Source organism: Lolium perenne, chromosome 6, assembly GCF_019359855.2.
Source record: "Lolium perenne isolate Kyuss_39 chromosome 6, Kyuss_2.0, whole genome shotgun sequence".
In the NCBI taxonomy this organism is placed as follows: Eukaryota; Viridiplantae; Streptophyta; class Magnoliopsida; order Poales; family Poaceae; genus Lolium; species Lolium perenne.
In genome coordinates this window covers 238,581,496-238,598,278 of record NC_067249.2, presented here as the reverse complement: position 1 = coordinate 238,598,278, position 16,783 = coordinate 238,581,496, and the positions used below count along the sequence as shown (strand labels likewise).

The window sequence follows — 16,783 nt, the reverse complement described above, 5'->3', positions numbered from 1 at the left end:
TGGGATTCTTCTAACTACCCCAATGTATCTCATGACCTTCATGACATGGCAACAAAGGATTCCATCTTTGTCGAACTTGCAACACACACAATTGTAGACTTCTGTCTCAGGAAACACATACACCAGGTAACTTCTACTGTCGTAACCGTGCACATAGTTTTGAACCGGGAAAATCTCATACAAGCCACCACCTAAATCACGACAGTTGTAAGATGTGATCTTGCGCATCTCAACCTGGTAGCGCTCGTACAGTGGTAACGTGTATGTATAGATTTGCTTCTCCATTGGGAAGTCTCCCCAAAGACGAACCACCTTGTCATCACCATCAAAGTCATGTGCATCCTCGCAGCTAACTATCTGTTCTTGCAGCTTCATGTACTGCTTGAAGAGGCGAAACAGATTGTTACTAGGCTCAACATACTGCCCTCTTATATCATAGATGTCAAGGAAATGTGGATTGTCTACTAGATCGTGCTTCACTAACATCTCTGCCCACTTGGTTTCAAACTCCTCAACATTAACACTGTAATAAATAACTTCATTGAACTCACGCCTCAAATCTTCTTTTTTTGCTACCATTGGACCTGTTTTCTCTTGAAATTTTTGCATGATGTGCCAGTGGAAATTCGTGTGGCAGCAGTTTGGTAGAAGTGACATGATGGCACTCCTCATTGAGCCACACTGGTCAGTGATGATGTTCTCTGGATGTAACCCATCCATAGCATCCAAGAAAACTTCAAAAAGCCAGACAAAGTCCTCTATTCTCTCATGCCTCAGGAAACCACATCCCAACTGGATAGACTGACCGTATCAGTTTATCCCGATAGATGGGGCACAAGGCATCTTGTATTTGTTGGTCATGTAGGTCGTGTCAAACGAGATGCAATCATAGTAGATCTTGTAAGCTTCCCTAGCAGGCCCATCAACCGAGAAGATGTTTTGTACTCTGGACTCATCATCTATCTTTTTTTTGAACTGTGGACTCATCATCTAGCTTGAACTTGTAGTAGAACATAGGATCAATTTTCTTTATTTCCTCAAAGTAGTCCAGCAGGGAAGGGATGTCTCGGAATTTTTCTGGTTCACCAAGCTTGGCTGTGTAGTTGCTAATAATTTTAGCATCATAAGAAACAATCGACTTACCACCATACATTTCAGCCATTATCTGCATAATGCGGCCTGCAGTGAGATTAGCCTCATGTAGCAACTCAATAAATTTCTTCCCTTCTTTTGGTATTTTCTTGTGTGATCTGAGATACTTCTTTAAAGCAAATTTCTAAATATTTTAATGACTGTGCTCTTCAATGAACTGGGTAACTTGCCATCTACCACCAGTACACTTGACTCTTAGCTTGGCATGCACTCACACCTTTAATCAGGCGGTTACGTCTTTTGACTGGGGCCTCCTCTACTTCCGCATTCCTACCTATCTTGTTACATACAAAAACACTCTTGTCCTTGACACCATCTATAGCAGATTTCCTTGATGACTCAATTTTCACTAGAAACTCGATATGGTGTGCATATCTGTTGTAGTGAGCAAGTGCAGCTTCCATAGTGTCAAACATCATCCCAACAAATGGTGTCTTTGGCACAAACCCTTCTAGAGTTGACTGCACCTCATCATCACTGTCGCTATCGTCACTACAGCGAGTTACGCCTGCCCGAGCACCAGAGTGAGTAGCACGAGCACTATTAGAAGGAACACTACTGTGAAAAGGAACCGGTGGTTGGTCAGGCACATTTTGACCTTCTTTACTAGTAGGAGCACCAGAAGAAGCAAACAAATCTTTTTGATTTCCATCACGAGCAGCCGATGTACATGCACCGTTATCCGGGTTATCAAATATATCTTCTTCATCTGCTGGATTGTTTTGATCAAGTTGCCCAAACCAGTATGCAAAACCTTTTTTCATTTCACCTGTGCAACCTAGGTTTGTGGGATACACAAAACAAAATCACTATGTTAAAAAAGTAGTTAGAGAGAAAAGTTAGTTTGCTTGTTGCCATTACTTGGAAATATTCTTAATTTTCTTGTCTCATTTTTCTTTCTGATGGTCCGTAGAATGTTAGTTTGCTTGTTGCCATTACTGGTTCATTTTTATGTGCAGGTTCGACGGACATCAACTGCCTGAAGCTCGCTTTTTCAGATTTGAAGCTGGATGATGCTTCGTTTTGGGGGAATAAGGAGATGCATGGTTTTTAATGGAAAAATCTATCACATTTTAAAAACTTTTCATGTTCATGGCACATGCTGCTAGTCCATCTTAATTAATGTTTTTAACAAAAGGTCTGCATGTAACCTGGTTTCTGACAAATATGGATGCATGCTTCTATCTGCTACACTACTATACCATGTCTTTTTTCTTTTGAATATGGAACCTATGACATGTATGCCAGGTACAAAAACTACTCCATCCTGCATGTTAAAATGCAATATTATTTTGCACATGGACCTGCTTTTGTTTGCTACCTATGCAATTTATGGTCTACCTTCTTTCTGTTATACTAGCAATTGTGTTGTTTTCCATTTGTTTCAACCATGTTCTTCTGGGAACCATCATATTGTACATGTTACTTTAGCCTTTTTCTTATTAGCATGTAACTCCAGAATTTTTTAAATTTCTTCTTCCTACAATTTTTTTGGTAGAACTGGAAATAGCAACATCCAGTTCTGATGCAAACAACATCTCATAGGATGCTACATGCTGGAAAGCACCAATTTTTCCAGTTTCTTTTCTTTTGTAAATCAACATGCAACAAAATAGCATCAAATAGTTCATGTTTTTTTCTCTTTAGGCACTACTTAGCAAACAATCAAAAATCTCATGCCAAAAATTTCTGAAAATTAGTAGTGGGGAGTAACATAGACATATATGATGATACTCACAACTAAAGGTATAGCAAAAACCATTCTTTTTTTGCAACAGGGGGTAGTATGAGATGGTGCACTCAAAAGGATAGAACCGCTACCAGATTTTGATCTCCAGGGTAAGAAGAAAAGAGGTAGGACAGGAGGATGGAAGCTAGCTTTTGTGGTTTCTAAACTGGGGAGCTGGATGTATCTGATTTGATCTCCAGGAGATGGATTCTCTGCATAGGATGGAAGTTAGATTGGAGGGGGAGGGGGGGGGGGGGGGCAGGGCGTGTGAGCAGAAGAACATGTAGCAGATGATGGAAGCTAGACTTTTAGGGGTGGAAGAGGGTCTTAATCACGTGAACTGGTCAAGCAACATAGAACTTCTTCAGCAAAGTAGATACATCCACCTCTGAGGTCATCAATGTCACCAGATCTGAGAGGATGGTGCCTGACGGCTAGGGTTCAATGGATGTAGGAGATTGAGGAAGGGAGAAAGAGGGGAACGAAGGCGTAGCATGTATGGGGGATGGGCTGGCCTGGAAAAAAGGGTGGGAGGTTTTTGATTCCATCCAACTCGCACGCGTGTCTTTTTGCTTTTTGGGGAAAGCGAGCATATTTCCATTTACGGAAAGGACAAAGATGGTTGGCGTGACTTCGAATTTCTGGAATCCTAGGTTGACCTCGCTATAGCTAGATCCTGCCAGCAAATCTAACTATGTAAAACTTAACTAAGCACTAAGTTAGTTTTCAGCTAGATGAAAACAGCAAATCCCTGTTGATTATCCAAACGATTCAGCAGGGATCGAATTTTCATTATCAAAGGAGATAACGAAAATACATCAGAGTTCACGAAACAACAAAAACAAAAAGCGGAGGATCGCCGCCTAATGCTAGCGTTTTAAGGGGGATTACAGAACCAACAGAAAGTTTTAACAGGCTAACAACTTCGGCCAAAAGGAACCAACTACAAGCAAAACTCCCAGGGCAATCAGGCAACAGCATCATCGTTTGCATCTTCTCCAGTTCTATTGTCCTCCAAACGCAGAAGATCACCCCGGCCATCATTTCCAGAGGATCTAACTCCCGCCACCTCAGCTAGGCGTAAGAGCCCGTCAGCACCAGCACGAAGATCTGATGCATCCTGTTCTCCATGTAAACCTGCCCAATAGTTCATGAAAACAGCAGCGTAGCTGATTAGATCAAATGGAGAGCTAATCATTTTTTGCTCAAAACAGGCTTTATTTCTAGTTTTCCAAATAGCCCAGCAGATAGCTGCCAAACCAGCTATCTGGGTGTTGCGACTAACAGGAGCAAATTGGGGGAACCACCAAAAGAATTGGGAGAAACTCCCAGGTCGAGTGGGAGATTTGACAGTAGTAGCCACTGCAGTCCAGACAAATTTGGCTGCAGAGCAGCCAAAGAAGAGATGAGAAATGGTCTCTTCTTCATTGCAGAACTGGCAATTGGGGTTCCCTGACCAATTTCGTTTGAGGAGATTGTCCTTGGTAGCTATTGCATTATGCCAAATTAACCAGAGCCAAATTTTGATTTTGAGAGGGATTTTGCTCTTCCACAAATGTTTAAAGGATCTGTCCCTACCACTCCCACATATCTGTCTGTATACTGATTTCACAGTGAAGCAGCCGTTTTTTGACCATTTCCATCTGGGAGTGTCACATTCCTGAGTCAAGTTAACTTGATTCATCAGCTGAAGCAGCCCAGCCTCCTGAATGATGAGATCAGGAGTCAGCCATCTTCTATAGGAGAATCTCCATCCCATATCAGCAGCTCCAGCCACAGTAATATTTTGCTCATTACAAATATCAAACAGCACAGGGAACATATCTTTGAGAGGCCTTGTGCTACACCAAGAATCTCCCCAAAAGCTGGTTAACAAACCATTCCCAACATTCATTCTTCTGCCATAGAGATACAACTCCCTGACTTTTAGCATGTCAGACCAAAGTGGAGAATCCCCAGGCCTGTTTTTTGCAAAGTAAATGCCTTTTCCTCTCAAATACTTCAACCTCATAAAATCCTGCCAAGGCCCAGTATCATGCTCCAGCTTCCACCACCACTTACACATCAGACTAATATTAAATTTAGTCAAATCTTTAACACCTAAGCCACCTTTTTGCTTTGGCTTACAAATCCATCTCCATTTCACAAAGTGATATTTCCTTTTATCAGCACTTCCAGCCCAAAAGAAAGATCTAATAGGCTTATCAATCTGTTCAATATTTGTTTTGTGCAACAACCTCAAGGACATCTGATACACTACAGTGCTAGCCAAGCAAGCATCAATTTTGACCAATCTTCCTCCAATGGACATAGAATTGCCAATCCACCCACACATTTTTTTCTTGGTTTTTTCCTCCAAGAATCTCATGTCAGACACTGAGGCCCTTCTTGCACAAACAGGAGTTCCCAAATATTTGATTGGCCAACTACCCATCTGACATTTGAACAACTCAGCAAAGAAATTCTGTTTTATACTGTCATCAAGAATCATCATAGCTTCACTTTTATCAAAATTGATTTTCAATCCAGACATGGATTCAAAAATGTAGAGCAGTAACTTCAAATTGATTGCTTGCTGAACATCATCTTGTAGTAAAAGTATGGTGTCATCAGCATATTGTAGGATTGCAACCCCATTCTGCACCATATTATCTGCCAGCCCTGTGATTAGCCCATTGTCTTGAGCTAGATGGATCATTTTAGCCAGACTGTTAGCAGCCATATTAAATAGGAAGGGGGCAAAGGGATCACCTTGCCTCACTCCCTTATGACTAGTGAAATATGGGCCCACTTTGTCATTAACCTTGACACTGAGGGTCCCACCAGCAACTGATTTTTTAATCCACTGCATCCAGTTATCATTGAAGCCTTTCTGTTTACAACAATCAAACAGAAAACCCCAGTTTACCTTATCATATGCTTTTTCAAAGTCAATTTTTAAGACTACCCCCTGTTTCTTCCTGGTTTTTTCCTCTCTCAGGATTTCCTGGAGCAGCATCACACCATCTGAGATGTATCTCCCTTTTATAAAAGCTGTCTGGCAGGGAAGTAAGAGCTTATCCATTACAGGAGAAACTCTAACAGTCAAAGTCTTTGTTACAATCTTGAAGAACACTTGTAACAAACAAATCGGCCTAAACTTTTGAATGACATCAGCATCAGCAGACTTTGGAATAAGGGTAATGACCCCATAATTAATTCTGTCCAGGCCAATTTTATGATCAAATAAGTCATTGAAAACATGCAGGATATCAAATTTGACAATTTCCCAGCAATGTTGATAAAATTCAATGGGAAAGCCATCAGGACCAGCTGTTTTGTTTTTCTCCATGTGATCAATAACATCTTTGATCTCTTCCAAGGTAAACTGTCTATCCATCTCAGCACAATCAAGGGTATTGAGTTTTTCTCTTTCTGTCCATACATCATCTCTCAGTCTAATCCCAGAGTCAGTGACTGGACCAAATAAATCTTTGTAAAAGGCAGTAGCATGCTCCAACAAAGCAGCATCACCTTGAATAATTGTGTCCCTATCTTTCAGAGAAAAAATAGTTCTCTTTCTTTTACACCCATTGGCAGCTCTGTGAAAGAAAGCAGAATTGCTATCACCATGGAGGAGCCAATTCTCTCTAGATCTATGTCTCCAAAAGGATTCTTCATTATCCAATACAGACAACAGGTCCTGCTGCAATGTACTTCTCCTTATCCTTTGTGATGGAGAAAGTGGAACAGTCTCTTCCAACTCCTCTAATTCCTTCAATTCATTGGAAATATCTTTCTTTTTTTTAATATCTGCACCTCTCAGATTAGCTCCCCAGCCTTTCAGAGTTTTCTTGACATTTTTTAGTTTCTTCATTAATCTGTCCAGACTGTCCCTGGCATGAACTGGTTGTTCCCAGCACTTTTTGACTCTGTCTAGGAAATTATCCTCTTTGAGCCATCTTTTTTCAAATCTAAAATCTCTTTTCTTCACCATGATATCCAAAGTATCTAAAATTAAGGGATTATGATCAGATACATCCCTCACCAACTTGTGAACTGTTACAAGAGGAAAAAGTTCCTCCCAAGAACTACTCATCAAAAATCTGTCTAATTTTTCCAGGGTGGGATCACAATGATTATTAGACCAGGTGTACTGACCACCAGCCATATGAATCTCTCTCAAGGCACAGGTATTAATGATGGAATTGAAAATATCTGACCATTTGTTATGAGGCATGGTTTTGTTCTTCTCATTGGAAAATCTCATGATATTGAAATCACCTCCAACCAAAATTGGTAGAGTTTGATTGCTACAAATGTTGCCAAGTTCCACCAGAAATTCCTCTTTATCAGAGGCCTGAGCAGCTCCATAAATGATAATGAAGCACCATTTCACATTTATTTTGAGATCAAGCAAGGTAACCTTGATATGAAATTTCCCAACAGAAGTATCACAAATGGTGAACCTGGATAGCCTAAAACCACCCAGGATACCTCCACTTCTGCCAACAGAACTGATCCATTTCCAATCAAAAACACCACCAGGGTCAATTCTTCTGAGAAAAGCAGAAGAATAATCTTTTTTAATTGTTTCCTGAAGACCAATAAAATCCAGCTGTTGCTCTTTGATCAAATTTGCCAAGAAGGCACTCATCCCCTTTTTTCCAACACCTCTGCAGTTCAAGGAAGCACCTATCATAGATACTTTGGATTTTGTTTCCTATTTCTGGTTCCAGCAATAATGCCACACAAAGGGTGGTCATTTCTTGCTTTCACCTGGGCAGCACTTGATTTTGATTGTGCTCCCAAAGTGACATCACCTGATGTCAACTGTGTTCCACTTCTCCCAATCTTACAGGCAGACTTTTTATTTCTCCTTTTCCTTCTGGATAAAACAGGAGTGAAGGCCTCCTCTTCTATATCTCTATCACTTTCACTTTGTTCTTCACCCAGACCCAGCAGCAGGGTTGGATTTGAGTCAACATCATTGGAATTCACAACAGAATTTTGTACCACATCCATATTATGTCTAGCAATTTCTAAATCTTTCAGGTAATTAACATTTTCAAGAGTAAAGGAAGTAGGACAAACTCCCATTTCAAGAGCTCTAGCTAAGATCTCCTCATCATCTAATAAAGCAAAGGAGTTGTGAGTATTTAAATTTGTACCTGGGATATTGCTGGCTTCAATATTCTCCATGACACTAGACCCAATCCTTGAGGTATGAGTGCCTCTGGCTCCAACTCTGGAACTCATCCTGGGAGCAGGGTGCTGTTGATTTCCACCAGAAGAAGAGGAGTTGCCAGCACCTGGAATATCAATGATGGGATTATCAACCTGTGAGAGAGGTTCTTCTTGTGAATCAGGCTCAGGCTGTGGACCATCAACAGGAATAACAACTGCAGTCCTCTCAGATATAAGGGAGGGAGCAGCCAAAGCAAGGATCCCCTGTCCCTGAGTCAAATATGGAATATCAGAGTCCTGTGAATTGTCACTGCTATCATAATCAACCAGTTCATCAACAGGATCACTTTCTTCATTGACATTTTCAGCAATAGGATCAAGAAGATTCTTGTACTACTTCTGAATTGTAAAGGCTTTGTCACTATTAGATCTAGCCAATGAAGTAAGAAATTGCTTGTAAGAATCAGCAGCTCTCTGTGAAGAAGAGCTCTCAGAAGATTGAGAAGGAAGGGATGCAAGTGCCCCAACCACCTCCTTGTGAACTTCTGAAAGAGGAGGAGAACTGCCAGGAACACAGGATGTGGGAACCAAATTCTTCTCAGGGGCACATGGAAGCTCCAGCTCAAACAGTTTCCTTTTGCCAGTATCTTTCCTAGGAATAGGAGATTCATGCATAGCAGTTTGCCTGTGAGAACCCTTGTAATTTCCAGAAACCTTGGGAGGAGCAGATTGAGAACCTGCATCAGAATCTTGCATGCCTGTTCTCTGCCTTTTTGGAGTCCCCTGATCACCTTCACCACCTTGAGCAACAATAGGAACAGCAGTCTTGTTGCCAGTATTAGAGGAAGGGTCAAACAGTTCCCTGGAGTATTGGAACTCATAGAAACCTTTCTTTATTTCACCAATTCTAGAATTGGGCACCAAGGCCAGGTCCTGACTGCCAATCTTTACCCTCACATAAGCAAAGTGTCTGAGATAGTTCTTGTCAAGGGCAAGGGGCTTGCCTACAAGGCTGGCAGCATAGTATACTGTAGACTTGTTCCTGAATTTCATAGGGATGCCCTTAATCCTGAACCAAGCCTCCTGCATGATGGAAATTGGCTCAATGTCACCAGCCCATTTCTCCAAACTGATGATTGCACCAGGTACAGTCCTCATGAACAATTTCCCAAAATGGGCCAACTCTTCAATAGTCTTGGCAGATGGAAATCTTGTTCTAAACTCAGTAGCAGAAACTTCTTTTGCAAAGAAACGCCAATTGATCTTCATAGACTCAGCCCAGACATTGAACTCATGCTCGATATTTCTGCAGTTAACTTCACCTTTTTCAACAGTGATATGAGCATAGTTGAGCTGCTCGACTGGATAGTTATCTTCCTCAGGAACTGGAATAGAGTAAAACCCTGACCCAAATTCCTCACTACCAAAGAAAGGGGCGTTGTAATCCCACGGATCTCTTTCTTGACAAACAGAAATGTGATGATCACCATTGCAGTAAAAACAGGAGAGGTTTCTGAGAGGAACATCAGCTCTTCTAGTCACAGCAGTGGTGGAGGCAGGAACTGGTGGTGGTACAGAGGACCCCACCGGTTCCGGCAGAGAGACAAGCGATTGAGAACTATCGGCAACTACGGCGGATCTATTCTGATTTTGCAACTGAGGACTATGAACATCTGCTGCAGCAGTATTAGAAGATGGCAAGGATGGAGCAACAGGACTTACTTCGGCAGATCGAGTGGCGTTGACGTTGGAGGTGGTACCAGGAACCATCTCCGAGCGATGTGCCCATCGATCTCGAGCACGCAGTTCTTCATCTTTGCGAGATTTCTCAGCAAGAGCTCGCTCGCGTGCAACCCTCTCCGAGATACGGGTTGCTTCGCGTTGACGTTCTTCATCCAGACGCCTGCGTTCATCCTGCCTCCTGCGCTCCTCGAATCGGAGGCGCTCTTGATCTGCATGTCGTCGCTCCTCTTCACGGCGCCGATTCTCGTCTTCGCGACGCCAATCTTCCTCACGGCGGCGCTCATCTTCCCATCGACGCTGTTCATCCCTTCGATCTGCATCAGATCCAGCTCTTGGCTGGTACCCGAAGTAGTTGCTTCTTCTTGGAGAAGATCTGCGCGGCCCTCCGAATCTCCGATCCATCCGTGGCAAGGCAACAATCTGAGCAAACGATCTACTATCACCGGTGGTTGTTCCAGACCAGCGACGAGGAGGAGATGGTTGAGGGAGATCAGATCTGGTGGATGGAGGCGATGTGACGAAAACCACCGATCCAGTACCAAATGAATTAGGGTTAACCCTAATCCTGTCCGCTGTGGAAGCTAAAGGCGTGGCCCGATGAACAGTAGTGGGCTGTGGCCCAACAGACGACGCCATCGAATAATCTGGATCCCCATGACACCGCGCAGTCCACTCACAACTGCGACCGATGGGCGAACGAGAACGTTGGGCTCGATCCAAGAAAATTCGATCCAACCCACATCCAATAATCGGGCCAAACAGGATTTGAAATCCTCCACACTCCCGCGATGATCCAACCGGAGGAACAGAAACATTGTCATCCACCTCGGTGACAAAATTACGACTCAAATCGTAAAGGCGCGAAATCGAACCTTCCCAAATCGCAATCCCTGGTGTACGAATGATGAATCCATCTCGAACAAAACGGAGAATAATCGCTCGCTCAAATAGCGGCGTCGAATCTCTGAGAACAGGGGAAGATTGATACGGAGGATGAGGATCAGAGGAGGTGGGCGCCAATGGCGGCGGAACGCGATTGGTGGCAGACGGCGCTAGGTTGTTGGGCGGCGGCGCGGGGTTGCTATCGGACGGCGCTGATGGCGGCGGCGCGGGGATGCTATCAGGCGGCGCTGGGGGCGGCGGCGCAAGGTTGCTTGGTGGGGACGTCATCTCCTCGTGAAAACACTGAACCTGTTCAGTAAACCTGCGACTCGCCACGTTGGCTACGGCATACCCTGGATCCACAATTGATTGATCCCTGTTGATTGGTCATGGGCTTCTTTCTTCTACGTGATATGTGATTGATACATCTTTTAGAGGAAAAAAGAAAGTCAAGGATCAACTATATATAGCCTTTATTCGAAAACAAGTTACTCAAACTTTATCGGTACAGATGTATCTATACACTGCAGTGATTAACATTCGCATAAACGAAGCACCTAAAAGCCGATCACATCTCCGCAACTTGGCTCACCGGCCAGGTAACGGTGACGGGGCTCGTCACAGTATGCTTCTCGCCGTCGCTCCACACGATCGACCCGAACGTGTACTTCCCGGCGACGCTCCCAGGTCCCTGCGTGAAGGTGACCCTGTACTCCTGCGTCTTCTGTGCCGCTCTAAACTGCAGCTGCTCCGGGCTCACCGTGACGCGCACGCCGGCGGGGCTGGTCACCTTGGCCCTGTACATGGCGCTGACATTGGTGCCGACGTTGAGCACCACGCGGCGCTGCGTGACGACCGACGATTTGTTGGAGGTGAACACCACCGAGAAGGCCGGGTAGTTGTGGTTCCCCACGGAGGAGCCCAGCCGCGTCGAGCAGTTGGCCGCCGGATCGAACACGGCGACTTGCTCGGCGGTGTAGCCGAGGGCGCAGAGAAAAGTGACGTAATCTTCTGTTCCGGCGTCGTACACCAGTCCGGGATCGACGGCACGGTTGGGGTCAACATGGCCGGCACCGCGCGCGAACGGCGTGGACGCGTTGCCGGTGGACATGTCACCGATGATGCCGCCGGCGTTGTCCACATTGTACGCGGTGGTCATTAGGGCAGACTTCACGGCCGCGGGGCTCCACTCCGGCCTCGCTTGCCGTAGCAGCGCGGCGATGCCGCTCACGTGCGGGCACGACATGGAGGTGCCCGATATGATGTTGTACTGGACTCGCCTCGTGTCGACGTCGAGCTCGGTGGGCGAGTTCGCGCCGGTCCAAGCGGCGAGGATGTCCACGCCCGGCGCGGTCACGTCAGGCTTGAGGATCTCCGGTGCGCGGAAATTTGGTCCGCGGCTCGAAAAGGATGCCATTTGAGGAGAAGGTGGCGTTGAGCCGATGACGGTGCCATGGAACACGATCGTCGCGGTAGGGGACGCCTGCGAGCTTATGTACTTCTTGATCTTCTCGGCGTAGGAAAATGCGACGGCCGTGGTGGGGTGGATGTGGGGGCTGCTGAGAGCCTGCTCGCCGTATGCTTCGGTGCTCGCGAGGATTGCCCCGACGCCACCGGCGACCTTGACCGCCAGCCCTTTCTCCACCCGGGCATTCACGCCGGGATCGCACAAAACGATCTTCCCGGCAACTATGCTGGCGTTGAGCTTCCCCTCTTCGCATGTATTGGATCCCACATCCCCTCCGTAGACCAGTGGTACCTTGTTGGCGCCGAGAGGCTCGCCGGCGTAGAGCGAGGTGCCCGTGAAGGTCTCGTTGCTGCCAAGAACGACGTCCGCCGGGAACTGGCGGTTGATGGTGGACGCGCCAACCGTCAAGAACCACGGCGCCACATTGCTGGCGGTGGACTCTCCAGGGCCAGCGTTCCCGGCGGAGGCAGAGACCAAGATGCCCCTGGTGACGGCACGGAACGCGCCTACGGCGCTGGCGTCATCGTAAAATTCGGGTGCCTGGTCGGCGGCGCCGAGCGAGAGGGAAATGATGTCGACACCGTCCGCAATGGCCTCATCAAACGCGGCTAGGATGTCGGAGTCGGCGCACCCATCTCTCCAGCACACTTTATAGACGGCGATGCGCGCGCCGGGGGCCATACCGACGGCTTTCCCTCTGGCGTAGTCGTAAAAGGCGGCGTTGGGGACTGCCGAGCCGGCGGCAGTGGAGGAGGTGTGGGTGCCATGGCCGTTAATGTCGAGCGGCGACTCGGGCTCCTCCTCGGTCGCACTGACGGAACGGCCACGTGCAGCCTCGTCGCCCTTATGGAAGAATTTGGCGCCGACGAGCTTATTGTTGCAGAGCGCGGAGCCGTTGAACGAGGGGACAGTGACGCAGCCGCCACGGAACTTGCTGGGCGGCGGCGACAGCGACGGGTAGGCAGCGAAGGAGGGTCGGCCCTCGGGGTACACGCCGGTGTCGATGACGCCGATGACGACGTCCGCGGCTCCGTTGGACTCCGGGAGCAAGCCGGACGTCGCTGAGAGGCGGAGGAAGGACGGTGTGAGCGTGGTGTGCAGCTCCTGCCGCTTGTCGGGCACGACGGCGAGCACCGAGCGCGAGCACGCGAGGCGCGCGGCCTGGCGCTCGGTGAGGCGCGCCGCGAAGCCCGTGGCGGCGTGGGAGTAGGAGTAGAGCACCCTCGGCGCCGGGTTGCACATCTCGACGGGGACATGTTCGCGCAAGAATGAGCTGTACGCCACGGTGGTCAGCAGGCCACGCCGCGGCAACCGTGGAGCGTGCGCCGGCGCGACGTGCACGATGTAGGAGGACTGGGCCTCCGTCGTCTCGAGCTCCACCTTCGTGGCAGAAGCCACGACGACGAAGGCGAGCAGGACGCACAGAGCGGCGAGTGGTTTGAGCTCCATTGACGTTGGGCTGGAAGAGATCGATGCACTAGCTAGGGACGGCGAACACCCAATATATAGGCATGTCTCTCTGCCGCGCGCGGCTGCATGCATGCGCCGGTCACCGCGGCTGCACGCTGACTGAGCATGTGCGACGTCCGAAAGGTTCTACTTCTAATTTAAATCGTGGGCGGCTCGTGCTCATATTTGTACTACTCATACTTAAGTATTTGAGATTGAGTCATAGAGAAAGGGGAACCCATACTTAAGTATTTTACAGCTGCATTATTGCCAGAACCCGATAGCGAACGTAGCCATTGCTCCTACAATATAGAGTAAAATACTCCTACGTCAAAGATCACTCAAATTGGATCCATTACTAGTCTTGGTCACTGTACATCGCGATACCTAATTGTAGTACCCGGTTTTTTAGAGCAATAATTTGTATATAATCCAGATGAGTGTTCATCTAAACTTAATTGGTTTCTTTTGAATCAGTGGCCGTTTTAAATTCGAGCCATTGGATAAGTTTAGGAATTAAAATGAAACCAATATATAAAATCATGTCATGGCCGGATAAGGATAACAGACTAAAAAAGCTCAGGTTCGTGCCGTGCGGAGCTAAGATTTTCATATTGGATAATCAAAGTCTAATTTTATTTACAGCACATCAATGTATGGTATTATAGTTCATAACAAGAAAAAAACTACAAATTTTTCATAGTAGTGAAAATGGCTCTACTAGTGTTACATTGCAAGAACAAGATAAATTGAATTTTAACTCTATGATTTCCTTTTTCAAAACAGGAAATGATTTCATTATCCTCTATTTAAGAACCTTATAAATAATGGCATATGATCTTTTCTTTATCTCAACAAGCATAACAAAAAGTTCGCCGATACTTTGACATTTATAAATCTCTCATCTCTCCACATATCGGTCACGAAGATTGACAATTGATGCTCAACCGGGGAATGATTCTAATCAAAAATATACATCAATAAATTGTTGCTAAAATTCTAATTGAATGGTATGAATCAAGTGCTAAGTGTCGGGAGTCCCTGAACTGAACCGTAAGCCACCGAACCGAACCAAGGCCCTCGTCGATGGCCATGCCGCCAGGAAGTGGCTGAGGCGAGGCCCTGGCCGTCGTAGTCTATATAGTAGGTCTAGGGTTTGTAGTTGCGGCCGAGCTTCTTCATCGTCATACGATGGTGGTGAGCGCTGCCGTCGATGGAGAAGAACAACCCATGGATCTCCGACAATAAGGCTATTAAGTCTAACTTCTGCATCTTAGACATGCTTCCAAGGTGGAAGGATGAGATGCAGAGCTTGAACGCGTTTTGTCGTTGCCTATTCGACGGTACTCCAGAGGAGGGATCCTCATGGAGGGGAGAAGAAGTAGGGGCCATAGGGCGGAGAGTCCTCGGGACGGTGGTACGCGATTTACCCAGCTTCGGAACACCTGCTCGAAGACAGGGCCTGCTGCTGCTTGTCTGAAATTATCTGGGCGCTTTCGCGTTGTTACACTGAGTTGTGGTTGTGCCTCTAGGGCTCCCACGATCCGGCTTATAAAGGCGCACGGATCCAGGGTTTACATGGAGAGTCCTAGCCGGAATACAAGTTGCCTAACTACGGTACAATGTCTTGCCGTGTACGTCAAGGATCCGCCTTCCATCAAGGCCGTGCTGCATCCGGATACTTCATGGGCCTTTACGGATCCGGCCTCCTCCGTAGGTCGGTTGGGATCCGGCTCCTCGTTCCTGGGCTGGACTTCATCTTTCAGGATCTACAGCAACTGGGCCGCCCGATGGGCCACATGCCACATCACCATCTGTGGGCCACCCGGGCTTGCCGGATCTACGACATATCGTTGATATACCCATAAAGTATACCCACAACAGTAGCCCCTGAAGTTCTCCGAGATTCATCATTCCTCCGACTTCAATTAACTCGGTTCCGAAGAGAATCTTGAAGAGCTTCTAAACTTTACTCGTTTCCGATGTCATCTTCTCGGAAATCATCTTTTCTTCAATAACGGCAATGTAGCAGATGTTCCACTTATCCCGCGCACAACTTCCTCTTTTCCCGCGCTAAATTTTTGGAGATGCGAATCTCTAGCCGGAAATTTCGGGAGCGCGCAATCAAGTTACCTCCACGTCGTTTCACCGCCTTTAACCTAAGACATGTGTCACGCATCCAACGGCGCAACCGTTCAGTTTCCACCGTCGGATCCGAAACACGAATCTCCGCGCGAGGTCTATAAATACCCCCGCGTTCGGTAACTTCCCATTCTTTCACCGCAATCCCATCTTCATCTTCTTCCTCGCGCAGCGCCGCCCGTGAGATCTGAACTCTGGCGACACCTCGCACGGAGAGCTTCACCCGCCACCGTTCCAAGGTCTCCCTCGACCCAAGATTCGCGCATTTGATCAGGATTTTGTCTCCGCCGCCGATTCGTGGTCGCCAGAGGCTCAACGTCGCAAGTCCGGTCACCTCAACCTCGCCCGTGTCCCGAAGAACCACCGCGCCATTAACGGTAAGTGTGCCGTCCTCGTAGAAGAAGAAGTAGTGTAGATTCCGACTACTCAAACTAGTTTGCATGGGTGCATCCGGAAGCATGTCGCATGGTTCACCAAATTGTACTGGTAGTTCTACGAATAGCCCGGAACCCCCCGGCACATTAGAACCAATCTGCCCGGAACCCCTTGCATACCTGCCACCATACGTTTCCAACATCAGATTAGCTCAACCGTTCTCCGCCTCTTCCAGCACTGCACTAGGCCGGATCCCCACCTCCAAGGAAATCCAAGAAGAACTCGAAGGACAAGCCAGGATGGCTACTAAAGTGCAGGAGGCGGAAGCAAAGAAGGCTTCCAAGGCCAAGATCCGAGAGGGCGAGAAGGGTCAGTGGTGGCCCTGCAAAATCAAGGACTCGGAACTGAGGGATCTTCAAAGTGAAGGCATGATTTCTCCGCAATGGAGCTTCATGCACGAATCCGACGTCCCCAAACCAGACGCGGACGAAAGAGTCCTGACAAAAGCCTGGGTTGAGCGCGGATTATCGCTCCCCTGTTCGGAGTTTTTTCTCTCCATCCTCAGCACTTATGGGCTTCAACCCCATAATATCTGCCCAAACTCTTATCTCCTCCTCTCGAACTTTGTCACACTTTGTGAAGGGCATCTCGGAACCCGCCCGGACGTCAGATTATGG

The 16,783-nt window shown here is 47.2% G+C and overlaps 1 protein-coding gene across 1 annotated transcript; it reads right to left on the bottom strand.

Annotated features, from left to right (window-relative positions):
- Window positions 1–11,101: 11,101 nt before the first annotated feature.
- Window positions 11,102–13,589, bottom strand: LOC127305734 (subtilisin-like protease SBT1.4). The gene has a single exon (XM_051336262.1). The coding sequence runs from the start codon at window positions 13,587–13,589 to the stop codon at window positions 11,241–11,243; it is 2,349 nt and encodes a 782-aa protein (XP_051192222.1). The 3' UTR covers window positions 11,102–11,240.
- Between the last annotated feature and the right edge of the window lie 3,194 nt (window positions 13,590–16,783).

What these genes read in the sequence shown, in the direction of transcription:
- LOC127305734 (XM_051336262.1), bottom strand. Translation starts at nt 13,589, where the DNA reads ATGGAGCTCAAACCACTCGCCGCTCTGTGCGTCCTGCTCGCCTTCGTC.